The sequence below is a fragment of the Ovis canadensis genome, chromosome 17 (genome assembly GCF_042477335.2).
Source record: "Ovis canadensis isolate MfBH-ARS-UI-01 breed Bighorn chromosome 17, ARS-UI_OviCan_v2, whole genome shotgun sequence".
Lineage (NCBI taxonomy): Eukaryota > Metazoa > Chordata > Mammalia > Artiodactyla > Bovidae > Ovis > Ovis canadensis.
Genome location: NC_091261.1, coordinates 59,111,795 through 59,132,528, shown reverse-complemented (window position 1 = coordinate 59,132,528; position 20,734 = coordinate 59,111,795). Strand labels below are relative to the sequence as shown.

The window sequence follows — 20,734 nt, the reverse complement described above, 5'->3', positions numbered from 1 at the left end:
CATACCATCTTATGAAAGAATCCAAACGAACTTTTTGGCCAACCCAAAAATTTGGCATCAGGACTCCGAAATCTGATTTGGATGACTGACACATATTAAAATATTTTAATATTTTATGATACTTGTGTGTAACTGTGTGATAATATGCATTGTCTATATAATCTCTCTTCTTGTGCCCTGGTATTCTGGGGGTACCTCTGCCCCTCACCATGGTAGATTCATGATACCACAGGCAGGAAAGGGAGCATTTCACAAGGACTTTTAATAACACAGGGAGGAAAAAAGAGATGATCAGAGAAATAAAGCAGCAGATATACCTGTGCAACTTGGATTAACCCTCCACATTGCTACCAGGGATGCTCGCAAGGAAACCCTCTGGTCAGCCCAGCATTTACTGAACCCTGTCTGGTCCCAGGATGAAGCTGAGGCACGTTGGATGCACCAGTATTTATGTTAAACTCACTACCTCCCATCTCCTTAGAAGCTGGGTATTAGAAGAAATCACAAAGAAAGGGGAGGGAGGGGAAAAGTAATTCTACCTTTAAACGATGCACCTGTTGAGAAATCACACACAGAACTATTTACACATGTTTGTTGTGTCAGTCGGGAAAGTCAGATTTCGGAGCCCTGTTGTCAAGGGAAGCTGCCTTAAAATAGCACTTTAATCGCACAACTAATATTTGAATACATGGTCTCAATTTGTCAAAGGGAAAAAAAAGAAAAGAAAACAACCAGGAAAGCTAAAATGTATGACCATCCAAAAGATCTCATCTCCCTTTAGGTTAATAATCACTTTTGTAAGTGTGCTATTACATGAAAATTTTTTCCTAAACATTTAGGTGTATGTATAGGTGGATGATAGCTAGTGTGTTTCAGTTTGTTCTTATTTTAGCATAATTATTTTGTGAAATTTATTAGTATTTATTAATGTTCATAAATATCAATGTTGATATAGTTATTATTTTGATGTAAATATTTTAATAACTGTGTGATAATATGTGTTGTTTACACAGTCTCCCTTCTTGTAGCCCAGTACTCTGGGGGCACCTCTGCCCCTCCCCATGGTAGAGGATGTTTCTCTCCTCACTCTTCCTCCCCTCCTCCAAGCACCCCTCCTTTCTGGGAGGGATGGTGTGCCGTCCTTTCTTCAGCTTAAGGCTTTTGTCCCAGGGCAGAGACAGGGAAGGGTCTGAGTGGGGCTTTGCTAATTGCTTTCTAATATACTCCATACTTTTTTCTTGATTTATAGTTGATACTCAGTGTTTCAAATGTACTGCAAAGTGATTCAGTTACATACATATACATAGATACGTATCTATTCCTTTTCAGATTATTTTCCATTATAGGTAATTACAAAATACCGAATACAGTTCCCTGTGCTCTCCAGTAAATCCTGTTGTTTCTCTCTTTTATACATAATAGTTTGTATCTGTTAATCCCAAACTCCTAATTTACCCCTCCCCACCCGTTTCCCTGGTAATCGTATGTTTGTTTTCTATATCTTGTACATGCTTTTTAATTTTTTTTGGTATTTTTAAATTTTTATTGGTATAATTGATTTTCAATGTTATTTAGTTTCAGGTGTACCGCAGATTGAATCAGTTATACATATACACACCCTTTTTTAGATTCTTTACCCATATAGGCCATTACAGAGTATTGAGTAAAGGACCCATATGGTAGGTCCTGTTTAGTTATCTATTTTATATGTAGTAGTGTGTATATCGGAGAAGGCAATGGCACCCCACTCCAGTACTCTTGCCTGGAAAATCCCATAGATGGAGGAGCCTGGTGGGCTGTAGTCCATGGGGTCGCTGAGAGTTGGACATGACTCAGTGACTTCACTTTCACTTTTCAGTTTCATGCTTTGGAGAAGGAAATGGCAATCCACTCCAGTGTTCTTGCCTGGAGAATCCCAGGGGCAGCGGAGCCTGGTGGGCTGCTGTCTGTGGGGTCGCACAGAGTCGGACAAGACTGAAGCGACTTAGCAGCAGCAGCAGCAGCAGCACCAGCAGTGTGTATATGTTAATCCCAATCTCCCAATTTATCCTTCCTCTGCCTTACCCCTGGTAACCATAAGTTTGTTTTCTACATCTGTAACTCTCTTTCTGTTTTGTAGATAAGTTCATTTTTGTACCTGCCTTTTAAAGTTGGTGAATTTCCAAAGAAAGGTGTCTCTTTCTGCAATAACTGCAAACAGCGTTCAGTGCAAAGCTCCAGCTGTATACTCTTGCAGAAACAGTAGAGGGCCCAGAGTGAGAGTGTGTGAGTGAAAGCTGGTCAGTCGTGTCCAACTCTTTGTGACCCCATGGACTGTAGCCTGTCAGGCTCCTCTGTCCATGGAATTCTCCAGGCAAAAATACTGGAGTGGGTTGCCAAGGCCTTCTCCAAGGGATCTTCTGACCCAGGGATCAAACCCAGGTCTCCCTCATTGCAGGTAGATTCTTTACTGTCTGAGCTTGCAGGGAAGCCAAGAGGGCCCTGAACGGTGCCCACATTCTATAAAGAATTCAAGTGGAAAGTGTTAGTCACTCAGTCGTGTCCGGTTCTTTGTTACCCCATGGACTGTAGTCCACCATGCTCCTCTATCCAAAGGATTTTCCTTGGCAAGAATACTGGAGTGGGTTGCCATTTCCTTCTCCACAGGATCTTCCTGACCCAGGGATCGAACCTGGGTCTCCTGAATTGCAGGAAGATTCTTTACTGTCTGAGCCACCAGGAAAGCATAAACAACTCAAAAATAGCAACAAAGCTGAGTAAAAGTTGCTCCGCCATCCTGAACACTTTGGGCTGGAAATTACTTATACCACTTGGAAACATCAAGAGTGGTAAAATATTTCACCCTCCGTTTACTGCCTCGTGTAAACACCTCCTCCAAGATATTGGTCCAAGGTGCCTGTATCACTTCCCTTCCCAGCCTGGCCAATGAGAAAGCACTGTGTCATCACATGACCACCTTATACTTGTAAACAATTACTAAGGCACACATCTCAGCTACTGTGTCACATCGGCCTGGTTATTTCTACCCATCTTCATTCTCCCCCGTGGCTGGTGTCCTTGCCTGAGCTTAGAGTTCTATGAGCTTGATAACCATGGTTTATTTGTCTGTGTATTCCCGACAGAAACCAGGCAGCACAAGGCACAGCAGAGGCTCCCCATTAATATTTATGAAATGGAGAACATTCCTCATAATATCCCTCAGTTGGGGTGTTTTTCTTTTCTGAGATTAATGTTAAGACCGAGTTAGAAGTCTTGGCCCTGCAATATTAAATAAGAACATTTGTAAGCTCAACAACCTCATCAATCAAGAACAGGATATTGAGGATCAGTTAGTTCAGATGGGAAGTGCATCTCAGACAGACTTAAGCCGTGAAGAGAAACATCCAGAGACCCTCTGGCTTCGGGCGTGGATGGATTGAGGGACTCAGGTTCTTGACTGTTCTTTCCTCAGTGTTAACTTGATAGATCTTCAAGCTTCAGCATCTCTAGACTGGCATGGCAGGAGATGGTAATAGTCCTCTCACTGTTATTTTTACCAAGCTGACGCTCTGTAGGAAAAACATAACTGGAAAAGAGATGGGAACTTAAGAGAAAGCAGATGCCCTGAAGGAGGTGAGCACGTGGGTCCTGTGTTCAAATACTGATTCTAATACCCTTAGCTGGGTTGTTAGGTGAGCCAACATGGGTTATAAAAGAATTCACATAAGGATTAAGAAGGGAAGAAAAAAGGTTTTATTCACTTTCCAAGAGAGGAAAGGGACCAGGCGCACAGAGTGGCATTGGCCCTGAAGGATGGCTGGTTGAGTCTTTTATTGAGTTTAAAAGGAAAGGTGCAGGAAAAATGGGGTGAGTTCACATCTGTTTTTTGGCCCACAGTTGTAGCCAACCTGGCTGTACTTCTGTGGGATGTGTTTTTTTGGAGAACAGAATTGCTGTCTTCAATAAATTTCAAATTTGAAAGAGACTTGAGTGTGACCCTTGACAGCATTACCCCATTTTGAACCATATTACGTGGACTTGTATGGGTGATTTACATAACCTCAGTTTCCTTGTATGTGAAATGGGCTCATAAGAGTACTTAGCATATGAAAGCAAAAGTGTTAGTCTCTCAGTCCTGTCTGACTGTTTTCGACCCCACGGACTGTAGCCCAACAGGCTCCTCTATCCATGGGATTTTCCTGGCAAAAATACTGGAGTGGGTTACCATTTCCTGCTCCAGAGGATCTCCCTGGAGATTGTCCCTTTGACCCCGGGACCAAACATGCATCTCCTGCATTGCAGGAAGATTCTTTATGGCATGAGACATTGAGGCCATTGCTGCTATATTCATCCTTCTGTATTCATAACCAGGGTTTATGAGGTTAATATTTCACTTGTCATCTAAGGGGGGTTTTCCCCCCTGAATGTTCAGAATTCTCTCCTCTCGCTTGTCCATCCTTTGTGGAAGTCTGTTTAAATGTCCTCTTTCACGATATGAAGAGTTAAAGCCCATATATAATGAAGGAAAACACTTTCATCTTCTGATGGATTCTTTCCTCTTTTTTGTTTATTCAACCATCAGGAAAGCATTTTCTACTTTGGAGCCTAAGACTTCTCATTAATATAATCATCCAAAATACTGGTATAACCAAACAAAACTATAGATGCTAACTAGCAAGTAAATGAGATTCATATGTGGGGGGAGAAATAAAGATGACTCAGTGGGTTACAGAAGGATTTTTTTTAATTATCTGTAATTAGTGGAAAAGAAAATATGTGGACTCTATTAAAAATAAGCTCTTTATTTTTTTAGGGGAAAAAACCATCATAAAGAACAGGAATGCTGTTCCCTTTTATTTACATGAATTGAGATAATTGGGACTCTCAGGATTAATGTAAGACTCCATCATAAATAATACCACCATCTGTGATAAATAGATGCTTCTTTTTGAATAGATACAGCAAAACATCCCCAAACCATATGCTATATGAACATCAAATGCTGTATAAATTCTGCTGTAAATGCTTAACATTAAGCAACTTGAAATCTTTCCCGATGTTTGAATCTGATTTTTTTTTTTTTTGCATTCATTTCCAACTGTCTTGGAGGCATAGTAAGAGGCATGTTTACATTTTGGATCAATGAATAAACTGGGTATCTTTGTCAGATTGTAAAGAGCCCTGAAGAATACCCAGGAAAGTTCTCACCTGCAAGAAACACAACTCTTAGAAAAGCCTGGTCTTTATCAGAGGTCAGCATACAATGGCTCATGGGTCATATCCAGCCAATCCTGCATTTGGCCGGCCCCTGAACTAGGAATACTCTTACATTTTCAATTGGTTGTACAAAACGCATTTTAAGAAAGAATGTCTCTGACGTGATCATTTTATGAAATCCCTATTTCAGTGCCCGTAAGTAAAGTTTTATTGGAGCACTGGCAGGCCCATGTTCACACTGGTCTCTGGCTGCCCTCTTGATGTAACACCAGGGATGAATAGCTGCACGTGAGCACATTCAGCTCACAAAGCCTAGAATATTTATTATCTGGGCCCTGACAAAGAAAATGTGTTGATCCCTTCTACCTGTGACTCGTGAAGCCAATTCACCTCGGTGGATGAAGCCAAGTTACATCATTTTAGAAGATTTTGGCTGAAAGTAAGAGAAAACCCCTGTGTCTGGAAGGTAGGTGGGTTTGATGGGAGAATGGATACATGTATATGTATGACTGAGTTTGTTTGCTGTCCAACTGAAACTATCACAACATTGTTAATCAGCAATGAAAAGTGAAAGTCGCTCAATCGTGTCTGACTCTTTGCGACCCCATGAACTGTAGCCTACCAGGCTCCTCCATCCATGGGATTTTCCAGGCAAGAGTACTGGAGTGGGTTGCCATTTCCTTCTCCAGGGGATCTTCCCAATCCAGGGTCTGAACCCAGGTCTCCTGCATTGCAGGCAGATTCTTTACTGTATGAGCCACAAGGGTAGCCCAAGAATAATGGAGTGGGTAGCCTATCCCTTCTCCAGGGGATCTTCCTGACTCAGGAATTGAACTGGGGTCTCCTGCATTGCAGGCAGATTCTTTACCATCTGAGCTATCAGAGAAGCTTCAATATAAAATAAAAAGTTTTTAAAAGTTAAATGAGATAATACCATTAATAGAGCATAGCCGTTAGAGATTGTTACACAGACACATACAAAAGGGAAAACCCTGGTGGTTTTGTGCTTGTGTGCTGGTTATGGTTGTGTGCTGGTTTCAGTAATAGGAAGGGCAGTGGGCAGGCAAGATTCAGGGTGTGTATATTCAGTGATCCCCTCTTTGTTGTGAAGACCCACTATTCTGTTATTGTGCCTGTTCCATCCTGGCTTTGTCTCTGGATTTCACTGTTTCAGGATGGATGGCAGTATTAGTAGAATGACCTGGTCTCTCACTTGCCCCTGGGAAGAAAGGTGTTTCCTGCCATGGGTCTCTTAGAGGTGAGGGCTTCTCTCCCAAGAGTCCTGGCAAACCTTTCCCTGCAGCTCCTGGGCTCAAAGTGGCCCAGGGCATGATTCCCCGACCTCAGTACAATTGACCTTTGGGACCATATAATTCCTAGCTGTGGGGCTGACCTGTGCATGGTAGATGTTGAGAGGTGTCCCTGGCCTCTGCCCACTAGAGGCCAGTAACATCTTTCCCCATGACCATGAGAGTCAAACCCTTTCCATGTGAGGAAATCATAAGGTATTTGTCTTCCTCCATCTGACTTATTTCACTTAGCAGGGGAGTTGGTGATGGGACAGGGGGCCTGACGTGCTGTGGTTCATGGATTCGCAAAGAGTCGGACATGACTGAACGACTAACCTGAACCGAATGCTGTCAGGATCTATCTGTGTTGTCTCAAATGGCAAGTGTTTCATCCTTTTTATGGTTGAGCAGTATTCCATATATATGTGGGTATCTAGATAGATGGACTTCCCTGGTGGCTCTGCGATAAAAGAATCTGCCTGCTAATGCAGGGGACACATGTTCGATCCCTGGATTAATAAAATCCCCTGGAGAAGGAAATGGCAACCCACTCCAGTATTCTTGCCTGGGAAATCCCAAGGACAGAGGTCCATGGGGTTACAAAGAGTCAGACACAACTTAGCGACTAAACAAGAACAACATTGAGATAGATAGGTACGTCTATAGGGACACAGATACATAGACACCTGTATAGACATCGCTGTCTCTGTAGATAGAAATATAGGTATTACATATTTTCTATCCATTTGTCTATTGATGGGCGCTTAGGTTGTTTCCATATCTTAGCTATTGTAAATACTGCCACAGTGAACATAGGGGTGAAGATATCTTTTCAAATGAGTGTTTTTGTATTCTTCAGATACATACCCAGAAGCAGGATAGCTGGGTCATTTGGTAGTTCTGTCCTTACTTTTTTGAGGAGTTTCTGTACTATCTTCCATAAAGGCTGTACCAATTTACATTCCTACCAACTGACCAGGCAACCGACAAGAAACCAAAGTAAGTGAACAGAGCAAACCAGAGACAAATATGTAGATACAGGGAGCAGAGTAGTGGTTGCCAGAGAGGAAGGGGAAGCGGGGTTTGGCTAAAGGGGCAAAGGGGATTGACTTGTGCTGATGGATGGAAAGCAGTTTTTGGTAGTGTATACAGAAGTAAAAATATAGTGTCATACACATGAAACTTACATATTGTTACAAATCAGTGTTACCCCAATTAGAAAAATACATTTAAAAAAAAGAACAGTTGCCTCAAGAAAAAATTGTCTCCAAGACATTTCCAGATATCCCCCAGGTGGCAAAATTACCTCTATATAGGAACCACAGGTTTGGGTCTGTGCAGAACTGAACCAGTTAATGGAAGCAGATCTGGAGTTACTCTGTGTGGTTTAAACCAGGGATTGGCAGACATTGGCCCATGGATCAAAGCCAGCCCACCACCTGTGTGGCCAACAGGATAAGTCTGGGTGATGTGAAAATATAAGAATGCTAAAACATAACAATTTAAATAGTTACATTTTAAATAGTTCTGTGAGCACCTATGTAATCTTGATTTTGCCTCTCAATCTACAAAAGGTTAAATTGTTTATTGTATGGCCTTTTAAGAAAAAAAAAAATGTGCCAAGGAACCATGGTTTAGACCCGTGGTTCTCAACCTCTATATAGATCATAAACCTCAACCTTTTATAAAGATCATAAAATTAAGTCCATAATATTATGAACTATCTATCTCTATGTCTGTCTATATATACATATATATATATATATATATGATTAAAAGCAAATCAGTGGAACCTCCCTGGAGGTCCAGTGGTTAAGACTCCACCATTCAATGCAGCAAGTGTGGGTCTGATGCCTAGTCGGGGAGCCAAGATCCCATGTGCCTCATGGCCAAAAAACAAAACCTAAAACAGGAATGATATTGTAAGAAATTCAATAAAGACATTAAGAATGGTCCACATCAAAAAAATCTTAAAAAAATAGTGCCCTGTCACTGAGATGAAAAATATGACCAAAGCAATCCATAGTAAAATAATATTTTAATATTTGTACATATGGGCTTTCCAGGTGGAGCTAGTAGTAAAGAACCTACCTGCCAATGCAGGAGATGTAAGAGACAAGAGATGTGGTTCGATCCCTGGGTCGGGAAGATCCCTCTGGAGGAGGGCATGGCAACCCACTCCAGTATTCTTGCCTAGAGAATCCCATGGGCAGAGGAGCCTGGCAGTCTACAGTCCATAGGGTCGCAAAGAGTTGGACACGACTGAAGCGATTTAGCACATGTGTATATATAGAGAAGAGCAAATGAAGTCATCGGATACTTGCTCATGTCTTAGAGTTGGCATGAATGTGTCAGTCACAAATACAGGCTGGTATAGCTATGTTTAGGTAACTTGGATTTCACAGGCAGGTTAGACATTGCTAATGTTATTTTCCAAAAAGATAAACAACTTTTTACTGAAGTTCCATCAAATCAAAGGACAATCTTCACCCCAGTAGTTGGCAATACTGGAAAATGCATAATAGGTTACACTGTAGGCCCTCCCCTAATTTGTAGGAGGGTGTTTGAGATAGGTTTTTGGCTTCAGTAGTTCTCATAGGTTTCTCACCTTGTGAGTGTCCGGTGGGACAATCAGAAGTCATTCAGGACCTGGGTAATCGTTTGTTGCCTGGGACCATGTCAGGCCTTGCGGAATATCTAAGGGAGCTAGACCCATTCTCTAAGTGTCATTGTCTTCCTCTCTCCAGTCATTATGATAACAAACTCTGCCTCTGTGAATACCCCAAATGCCATCTGTGGTCACCAGCATAACGCCCCCACCTGCCCCATGCAAAGACGTCTTTGCCTCTGTTATCCCAGCCTATGAATATGTGACTTTCCCTTGCAAAGGGACTTAGCAGATGTGACTTTAGTGGGACATTTTGAGATGTGGCCGTAGTCCTGGATCACCTGGATGGGCTGATGTAACCACAGAGGTCCTTATAAGAGGGAAGATGGAGGTCAGAGTAAACAGAAGCTGTAGACTTTTGGGGGCTTCCAGTTGGCACTAGTGGCAAAGAACCCAAATGCTAATGCAGGAGATGTGAGAAATGCAGGTTCGATCCCTGGGTTGGGAAGATCCCCTGGAGGAGGGCATGGCAACCCACTCCAGTATTCTTGCCTAGAGAATCCCAATCACAGAGGAGCCTGGTGGCCTACAGTCCATGGGTCACAAACGCTGGACTGAGCACACACATGTGATGGTTTTGAAGTGGGAGGAAGGGCCCAGGAGCCAAGAAATGCATCTTCCTCTGGAAGATGGAAAAGACGAGGAACCTGACTGTCCCCTGAAACCTCCAGAAGGATTGCAACCCTGCTGACTGCTTCATGGTAGACTTTTGACCTCCAGAACTATAAAGAAAAATCTTTGTTGTTTTTCTACACTACTTTGTGGTAATTTGTTACAGCAGCAATAGGAATCGAATGCAGACATCATCTCATGGGGGACTTCTGTGTTGAGCCAGTCAGAGCCCCTCGTGGACCTGGGGTCTGAGCCATGTTACAGGGATGGACTGGGAGAAATTGGCCTCGCGGGCCATTTGTCAAGATCAAACCATTCGCCGAATGCAGCAGAGTTAAAACGTTGTGTTTTATTTATTTTTAAAATCTTATTTATCTGTTTATTTACTTATTTGTTTCTGGCAGCGCTGGGTCATCAATGCTGCCCGGGCTTTTCTCTGGTTGCAGTGAGTAGGGGCTACTTTAGTCGTGGTGCATGGGCTTCCATTGTGGTGGTTTCTCTTTTTGTGGAGCACAGGGTCTAGGGTGCATGAGCTTCGGTAGTTGCAGCCCCCGGGCTCTAGAGCACATGCTCAATAGTTTTGGCGCTCAGGCTTAGCTGCTCTGTGACACGTGGGATCGTCCCAGACCAGGGATCAAACCGGTGTCTCCTGCATTGGTAGGAGGATTCTTATCACTGAGCCACCAGGGAAGCCTCAAAACGTTGCATTTTAGGTTTAGAACTTTGCCTGGCAAACATTTCCCTCTGTGCTTACCCAAGGCACTATTCTCATGCTGATAAAGTTTAAGATTCTGTGTGTTTAGAGAATTTCTCTTTGAAAGGCATGACTCCTTTGCTCCACTTCCAGGAGCCTGATTGAGGAATACCTGAGTGTGATTACCCACTTCTCCCAGAGAAAAGGCGGGGGTCGGGGGGATACTCCCCAGGGCCTCCAAGGGGAATATAAATACATGCTCTTTTAAAGGAGAGTTTTACTGTTTAGAAATTGCAAACCACACTATGTAATTTCAGCAGAGGATATTGAGGGGTTGGTTCAGAAGAGGCATTGAAATCAAATAATCCACTTATCAAGGTGCCTTTTGTTTCAAGAAGAAGGTAACAATGAACCATATTTAGCAGAGAGAGACCTTCTGTGTCTGGTGAATTTTAATAAATTGCAAACGGTGGGGAGAGAGAAAAATTCTCAAAATCCTCCTGCCGGCTTGTGTTTCAAGTAAGCTTGCAGTGACTTGGCAGGAACATCCAATCAGGGTTTTCTTTGAGGCGTGTGGGGAAAGGCAGGCTTCTGCTTTGCAGGTTTCTGATGTCATATTGGTGAACTAGAGATGTCTGGGCGGGATAGGCCATTGAAGTTATGAAAAGAACCCACCCCTCTTGATTGCAGATTTCTTTTCTTGCATGGCTGTTCTCAGTTTTTTTGTTTTTTAATTTTATTTTTTTACTTTACAATACTGTATTGGTTTTGCCATACATTGACATGAATCCACCACAGGTGTACATGAGTTCTTTTTGTATAAATTATGGAGATCACCTGTTTTTTTCATGTTCCTGTAGCCTGAAATCCTTTTTACCCTAATATATCAACAGGATTGAAATAATACCAATGATCTAATGATATATAAGAGGAACAGAAACTTCTCCTCAATTAATAGGTGTGTTCTACATGCTGGCTACTTTGTTTATTGCCTTAAGTGAGTTGGTTTTGATATGATTCCCACTATAAAGATGAAGATTTTGAAACAAAACTTTATTTAATACATTGGTGATTGTTTCTGTGGTTGTTTAGTGCCTACATCGTGGCAGACTCTTTGTGACCCCATGGACTGTAGCCTGCCAGGCTTCTCTGTCCATGGGACTTGCCAGGCAAGAATACCCGAGTGGGTTGCCATTTCCTTCTCCAGGGTATCTTCCTGGACCAGGGACTGAACCTGTGTCTCCTGCATTGGCAGGTGGATTCTTTACCCCTGAACCACGAAGGAAGCCCATGTGGGACAGGGATTAATTTTGGGATGTGGTCCTGATTTGGGAATGCTCTTCACCACTAGGATGCATTCCTCTTCCTGGTGCTGGAGAGGGTTTGGTTAAAATCCTTCTTCTTGTCTCTTTGTCACCTGTGCCAAACCATTGAACACCTGTGGTGAATCAAGTTAGATCAGGGTTTCTCATCTGTGGCACTACTGGCATTTTGGGCTGGAGAATTCTTTGTGGCGGGGGAGGAGCGGGGCTGTCCCTTGCCTTGTAAGATGTTCCCCGGATGACTGGTCTCTCCCCACTAGGTGGGAGTAGCACAGCCTCCTGCCTCGTTGTGAAAATTAAAACTGTCTCCTGTAGACATTGCCAAGTGTCTCCAGGCTGCAAAGTCACCCTTTGTCGAGAACCTCTGATACTATTTAGGAAAGACGTTTGCACGTCCGGAAAAAGCACTACTTGTTGATTTGAGTAATTCATTGGAGCGGCAGGGGTGGGGCGGAGGGGAGTGGGCAGGGGGGTGGTGGGGGGGTAGCGGTTCTTTTTATCTTTTTTAATCGACAAGGAAAGTGGGACCTAACATTTCACCAAGGTACTTTATAAAGTGACCGACTTTATTTTCTTGGGCTTCAAAATCATTGCAGATGGTGACTGCAGCCATGAAATTAAAAGACGCTTGCTCCTTGGACGGAAAGCTATGACAAACCTAGACAGCGTATTAAAAAGCAAGAGAACATTTTGCCAACAAAGGTCCATCTAGTCAAAGCTATGGTTTTTCCAGTAGTCATGTACAGATGTGAAGTTCAGTTCAGTTCAGTTCAGTCGCTCAGTCATGACCGACTCTTTGCAACCCCATGCACTGCAGCACACCAGGCTTCCCTGTCCATCACCAATTCCTGGAGCTTGCTCAAACTCATGTCCATCAAGTCTGTGATGCCATCCAACCATCTCTTCCTCTGTTCTCCTCCTGTCCTCAATCTTTTCCAGCATCAGGGTCTTTTCCAGGGAGTCAATTCTTCACATCAGGTGGCCAAAGTATTGGAGTTTCAGCTTCAACATCAGTCCTTCCAATGAATATTCAGGACAGATTTCCTTTAGGATGGACCGGTTGGATCTCCCTGCTGTCCAAGGGACTGTCAAGAGTCTTCTCCAACACCATAGTTCAAAAGCATCAATTCTTTGGCGCTCAGCTTTCTTTATAGTCCAACTCTCACATCCATACATGGTTACTGGAAAAACCATAGCTTTGACTAGATGGACCTTTGTCAGCAAAGTAATGTCTCTGCTCTTTAATATGCTGTCTAGGTTGATCATAGCTTTTCTTCCAAAGAGCAAGCGTCTTTAAATTTCATGTCTGCAGTGATCTTGGAGCCCACATCACAGATGTGAAAGGTTGGACCAAAAAGAAGGCTGAGCACTGAAGAATTGATACTTTTGAATTGTGGATAAAATTCTTGAGAGTCTCTTGGACTGCAAGGCAATGAATCCAGTCAGTCCTAAAGGAAATCAACCCTGAATATTCACTGGACTATAGCTGAAGCTGAATCTCCAATATTTTGGCCACCTGATTGGAAGAGCTGACTCTTTGGAGAAGACCCTGTTGCTGGGGAAGATTAAAGACAAAGGGAGAAGGGGGTGGCAGAGGATAAGATGGTTAGACAGCATCACTGACTCAATGGACATGAGTCTGAGCAAATTCCAGGAGGTAGTGGAGGATAGGAGTCTGGTGGGCTAAGGTCCATGGGGTTGCAAAAAGTCGGACTCATCTTAGTAACTGAAAAAACAAAAACTACCTTATGAGCATCCATCGCTTACCACATTTAGAGATATATCAGGCCCCAACCTGCCTTCCTAGACCAACTTCCCCCTCCTCACACACCCAGGACCCTTTACTCATGCCGCCCCCTGCGCCTCCTGGAATCCTTCCGCTATTCCACTCACCCTCCCAAGATCCAATCCATCCTTCATGTCACAGCTCAGAGAGAATCAACACTACAGAATCCATCTCGGTTAACACATCCCAAAGCGAGCATCACAATGAAGGTGGCACATTGTGTTGGCTGAAGGGCCATTTCCCCTGGGGGTGTTCTGTCTGGGTGCTAAGTGACATGGACATCTCCTGCGTTCACTATCTCAGAATCTCAAAAACTCAATTTCCGGCAGTGGCTTCGCAGGAGAGTTCTCTGATGAACAGCTGATGGAGGACACAATATCCCCAACACTGACAGGCAAGCACAGATAAAGAAAATGGATAAACAGGCAGGGCGACAGCAAATGAACGTGCTGTCAGCTAGGAGGCCAGATGTAAAGGTGCAGCTGTCAGCCTCTCTCCTCTTCCCCGCTCCACGTCCTTAGGAAACCAGCATCGGACTTTTCCAGGGGTATTGTTTCAGATCAGTAAAAATGACTCAATAATCCTGTCTTTCTGGGAGACGCTGCTGTGAGCAGATGAGCCAGATTTAGAGGGTGGATATCTGTCTGTGCTTCACTAGGTCATGGCAATCAGGAGATAGTTTTCAATCAGCAGATAGAGTGTCAGGAGAGAAATGCCACAAAGTCTGGTAATCACCTCTGCTTCCTTAATCCTCTAGATCAGGGCTCCCCAAAATGTAGGATGAGCTTGAGAAAGGCACACGCTGTCACAGCACCTGAGGGTGCAGGTGGACTTTGGACAACTCTAGGGAGGCCATTCTCATGAGTGTCTACAAGGTTGGCTGTTGGAGGTACATCTACAAGATGGGGGAAATACCTGAGTCTCACCAATGAGAAAGTGAGTCCCTTTTCAATTCTGTTTGAATTATTCTAATTCCATCTAGGAGAAAGTTCACATTGGTGTCACTGTATCTTTTTAGATTCTTACACTTGATAACCTCTTGATATTTGTTATCTACCCCATTGGGTGTTGCTACATTTAAAAACCACCCCATATTAAGAGACTTAGTTCACTTGTCATTTCATATAAGTTTTGGAGTGACTGATCTTGGCTGGACTTGGCTAATTTTGGCTCGTCTGTCTCTCTTGTTTGGCGGTGGCTGCCGGCTGTGGATTGGCTGATCTAGGATGGCCTCCATGGAGTTAACTCTCCTCTCCTCCACATGGTCCCTTATCCTACAGTAGTCTAGCCTAGGCTTGTTCTTTTGGGTGCTGGCAGGAGTCCAAAAGAGAGTTAGTGCAAATGTGCAATGCGTCCTGAGACCTAGCTTTGGAATAAGCACATTGTCACTTCTGCCATATTCTGCTGGCCAAAGAAAATCCAGGGCCAAACTAAATTCAAGGAGTGGGGCAATAGACTTCTAATTTTGAAGGGAAAATTGCAAAGTCACACACAAAAGGTATAGATATAAGAAGAGAATGGGGGCTATTTAGTAATTGTTCTACTACAGGTACTATTGGATTCAATACAATGAATCTATCCACCTGTGTATCTACCTATGTACCCATCCTTCCATCCATCTTCGTATCCATCCAACCATTGATCCATTCATCCATCCAAACATCCATCTATCAATTGACCTCTCCATCCATCTAAAGATTTATCCAGCCATCAACCCACCATCCAACCACTGATCCATCCATCCACCCAAACATTCATGGAACCATTGATCCATCCATCCATCCATCGATCTATGGAAACTATCCAAGAAGGTACAAACTTGCCTAAGATCACTGTTGACTAGTTCAACTCTAGATCTCCATAGCCAAACTTCATCTTTAACCACTGTGCTAGATCCCTACTCCTGTCTTTAAAATGTTTCTTTTTTGGCTCAAGTTAAATCTCTCATGAGCAGGAAAACTTCAGATCTAGGTTTAGCAGGAAGATGTGAGCCAGGCACTTTTTGATCCATGTGAAGGATAAACAGAGACTTAAATAGTGGAAGAACCCTAAGAGAGGAGACAACAAGACAACAAGCCCACTCCAGCTTTATTTTCTCAAAAATAAACTCAGCATTTGCTTAAAAGTGAAAGTTCATTTTTAAGGATGTTTTTAAAGATAAAAAGACAGAAAAGGAGAGAAAAGAAATTTTTATGTGCAAGAGAGTGGAAAATGGTGAGCAAGCTTGTTGACAAGCTTCCCTGTTGTGGAATACATCCTACACAGATGGACCTTAGAATCCTTGCTCCATTGCTTCAGAGAGTCCTTGGCCCACCATCTTTTCCAAACAAATGACTCTCTAAATCTCTACACTTCATGATTTAAAAGCTTTTTTGGAGAAGGATGAATATATCAGAATAAAAGCATCAGATGTAGCAATTAGTCTATTGGTTTTGACACAATTCTACAAGTTGCTTCAAGTCAATGATTTTGTTTAAAGACGTAGAGTCAGAACTGTTTCTGGAAGGTTGTACAGGGACTTTTGAGTGTTTTAACGTGGGCCCAAAATGAGTGGGTTAAAGTGGGAGCAGCAAAACATCCCTAAAGAGAGAGGGACAAAGTACCCATGTTGCTGGTGACCTGAGATCAATGCCTCTGGGCAAAGAACAGGGAAGGAAGCTATTTCTTTGAAAAGCCATCTTGACAACTCAAGTCCTTTTGGCTGCAGTACCAAAGGCAGCTTTGATCTGCTAGCCAATGTCCCCGCTGGGAAAAGGATTAGGGGAACTTCCAGAAGAGAGAGTCATGGGGTAGCCCCATAGGCCGGATGGGCTGTGCTGGCTACAGTTTGAAGTAGGGGCAGAAGGGGAGGTTGGAGCATCAGTGGAGATAGAGGAACACCTGTCTTCTCTTTCAATATATGAATGGGGGCTTATGTAGATTTTCTGGTCTGGTTTTGAAAGATAAGAGTCAGGCAGAGGCTTTCTTGGTCTTTTCAAAGTTAGCATTTGGGGAACTGTAACCTCTTATGCCCCAGGTCAATAGTGAGTCCTCAGTGAAGCCCCAACAGTGTAAGTATAAACCTAAGGGGAAGCTTTAGAGGACAATCTTCAATCAACAAGGAGGTGGCTGGTTATACTGCTAATGATGGAGGCAATGAACAAAGAAAGACAGGAAGACAGGGATGATGTGTTGCTCTTTCCCGGCCCAGTGTTGAACCTTCAGCCTCCAGTGTACATTGACTTACCCAGCTGAAGATTCTAAGTCTGCTTGTTCAAACTCAAATGCACCTAAGGGTCCAGCAGGAAATGTCACTGAGCAAGGCAATCTGCTGTGTATCTTCTCTTACTGTTGCCAGATGGGCAGACAGCCTGCATCCTGCCACTTCCTCCCATGTGTGCGAAGCTAAAAACCCAGATACTCCTCAGTTTTTTATACACATATTTTTAATACATTCTTTTTTTCATAGTCTTTTCCATTATGGTTAATCACAGGATATCAAATATAGTTCCCTGGGCTATACAGTAGGACCTTGTTTATCCATTCTAAATGTACTATTTTGCATCTACCAACCCCACACTCCCACTCCATCCTGTCCCTCTCCCCACCTTGGCAAACACAAGTCTGTTCTCTGTGTCTGTGACTCTATTTCTGTTTCATGTGTGTGCTTCATCACTCAGTCACGTCCGACTCTTTGCAACCCCGTGGACTGTACACTGCCAGGCTCCTCTGTCCATGGGGATTCTCCAGGCAAGAATACTGGGGTAGCTTGCCATGCCTTCGCCCGGGGGATCTTCCCAAGCCAGGGATCGAACCCAGGTCTCCTGCATTGCAGGCAGATTCTTTACCATCTGAGCCACCAGGGAAGCCCATGAATACTGGAGTGAGTAGCCTACCCCTTCTCCAGGGGATCTTCCTGACCCAGGAGTCGGGCTGGGGTCTCCTTCACTGCAGGCGGATTCATTTCCAGCTGAGCGACCAGGGAAACCCTTCTGTTCCATAGATAGATTCATTTTAGATTTCACAAATGAGTGCTATCATATGGTATTTGTCTTTCTCTTTCTGACTTGCTTCACTTATTATGATCGTCTCTAGTTGCATGTATGTTGCTGCAAATGACATTATTTCATTTTTTGCAGTTGAGTAGTATTCCATTTTATATATGTACCATATCTTTTTTATTGGATAAAATAATAAATTTTAAATTGTATAGTTGCTTTACACTACTATGTCAATTTCTGCTGTACAACAAAGCCAAACAGCCATATGTGTGTGTATGTATATCTATATATATCCTCCCTATGACAAACCTAGACAGTATATTGAAAAGCAGAGACATTATTCTGCCAACAGAAGTCCATATAGTCAAGGCTGTGGTCTTCCCAGTGGTCATGTACAGTTGTGAGAGCTGGACTATAAAAGAAGGCAGAATGCTAAAAAATTGATGCCTTCAAACTATGGTGCTGGAGAAGATGCGTGAAAGTCCCTTGGACAGCAAGGAGATCAAACCACTCAATATTTAGGGAATACTTCTTGGAAGGATTGATGCAGAAGCTGAAGCTCCAGTATTTTGGTGATCTGATGCAAACAACCGACTCATTGGAAAAGTCCTTGATGCTGGGAAAGAATGAGGGTAGAAAGAGAAGAGGGTGTCAGAGAGTGAGATGACTGGATGGAATTACCAATGCAATGGACATGAACCTGGGCAAACTTTGGAAGATGGTAAGAGACAGGGAGGCCTGGTGTGCTGCAGTCCGTGGGGTCACAAATAGTCGGACACAACTGGGCAACTGAACAACAACAATCCTCTTTCTTAGATTCTCTTCCCATTTACATAACCACGGAGCACTAAACAGAGTTCCCTGTGCTCTACGTTAGGTTCTCAGTAGTTTTCACTCTCCAGTTTTAAAAAATGATTCCCATTCACAACCATCTTTTAAAATACTGTGGGCAGAATGGAACCTACCTGCCAGCTGAGCTGAGCACCTTAAGTGAATAGTCTGCAATGCCTCCCAGTTTGCTATTTTTTCTTTTGACTTTGTTTATGATACATGTGGCTTTGTGAAAGGTTTTCTCAATTTTTATATAGGGATAGTTATCATTGATTTTTATACACGGATGGCTAAATTTCATTCAGAGTTTGAATCATAATTAGAAATCTCTCCCTAGACCCAGGTTATAGAAGAAATCACCCACTTTTTCACTCTGTATAAAAAATAATGTCATTTTCTTACATCTGGATCACTCATCCATTTGAAGTGTATTCTTGTGTTTGGTGTGAGGTACGGACCTAATGTTATCTTTCTGCCAAATGGCTGGCCAATTGTCCAAGCACCATTTACTAAAAAATCTGTCTTTGCCTCATGATTTTTGGTTCTACCTTTATCATATACTAAACTTTAGATGTACAGGAGCTTATTTATGAACTACTCTATTCCATTGGTCTATTTTTCTCTTTAGGTACCAGTGTCATTAAATATATTTGAAACTCATGCAAGTTATTCACAAATATTTCCCACTTTACACTCATAAGTAACTTGCTAGCTTTCTGTCAGATCAGATTCTATGTATTTGCTGCCGTTCAACAATTGTACAAAAATTATACAATTGTACATTGTTCAACAATGTACAAAAATCTCCTTTTTTAAAAGAGTGGAACTGTGAATTTTATTTTATTGTAGGTATTTTATTTTATTTGGCTTCACCATGCAGCATGTGGGATCTTGGTCCTCTAACCAGGGATCAAAGTTGTGCCCCCTTCATTGGAAGCATGGAGTCTTAATCATTGGACCATCAGGGAGGTCCCCCAAATTTCCCTTTCATATATTTCAACCGATTGAATTGGTTGAAAGACAATTCGGCCAATTCACAATTTTGGAGCATGTGATCATTTACTGGCTGATCCCCAAAGGAACCTGAAGATTCTAGACAAGTGGACTGCAAAATGTTTGGGCTTCCCCCGTGGCTCAGCGGTAAAGAATTCACCTACACTGCAAGAGACAATGCAAGAGAGGCGGGTGGGATCCCTGGGTCAGGAAGATCCCCTGGAGGAAGACATAGCAAGCCACTCCAGCATTCTTGCCTGGTGAGCTACAGTCCACATGGTTGGAAAGAATCCGGCATGCCTGAAGCGACTGAACAAGCATGCGCTGCAGTGTTAACCCCTTATTTCCAAATCACTTGTCAACTTCCTCGGGTTGCCAAATGACTTCTAAGGAGCCCAGAAATCACCACATCTTTGTCTTTTTCTTTTCTTTCTTTCCCCTCTGCAGTGATCGAGGGCCGTGGGCTCACAGACAACACCCAGCGATTTTCCTCGCTGCCCCCTTATCTGCCTGTGACCTACCAGGTGCTCAGAGCCGAGACGTCCTTCTTCCTGAAGGAAACCAACCAGGACTTGACACGCAACTCCAGCCTGCAGTCCCGGGTCGAGTCCTTCTTCCCCTACAAAGCCAGACAGCTGCCAATCTTAAATGCCAGCTATGGGCCTTTCTCGGTGGAAAAGGTCGTGCCCCTGGATTTGATGTCGGCTTCCAACTTTTTAGGTCCCACCGACAAAGTGAGTTTCAACTGGAAGCTGAAGGCGCACATTCTGCGGGACAAGATCTACCTGAGCCGGCCCCGCGTGCAGGTGCTCTTCCACCTGGTGGGCCGGGACTGGGATGACCCTGGCCCCGCGCAGAGCCTGCCCTGCCTGCGGGTGTTTGCCTTCCGGGAGACCCGGGAGGTGCGGGGCAGCTGCCGGCTTCGCGGGGCCCTGGGGCTGTGCGTGGCACAGCTGGAGCTCCCAGCCAGCTGGTTTGGCACCCCCACCGTGGTGGCCGGGAGGAAGAAGGCTCCGGAGCCTCCCGAGGGCAGCCCTGTAGAGCTCTACTACACCGTGCAGCCTGGGGACGAGCGTGGAGACTGTTCTGGGGGTGACGTCCGCAAGGGCAATGCCATCCGCCCCGGCAAGGATGGACTGCAGGAGAGCACGTCCCACCTGCAGAGAATCGGCGCCGTGGGCCTCTACCGCGCTCAGGACAGCGCCCAGCTCAGCGAGCTGCGTCTGGACGGCAACGTGGCCATCTGGCTGCCCTCCAGACCTGTCAAGCAGGGAGATGTGGTCACTGCCTATGTCACCGTGGCCAGCAATTCCACCGTGGACTTCTTCATCTTGAGGTAGGTCTGCACTTGAGACAGGCTTAG

The 20,734-nt window shown here is 43.8% G+C and overlaps 1 protein-coding gene across 1 annotated transcript in view; it reads left to right on the top strand.

The window, feature by feature from the left end:
• The window catches only part of TMEM132C (transmembrane protein 132C), a 443,620-nt gene that overhangs the window by 135,391 nt on the left and 287,495 nt on the right, over positions 1–20,734 (top strand). Inside the window, exon 2 of the mRNA XM_069558655.1 lies at positions 19,819–20,707. Within this exon, the coding sequence (XP_069414756.1) occupies positions 19,819–20,707 (889 nt within the window). The remainder of the gene's footprint in view (positions 1–19,818; positions 20,708–20,734) is intronic.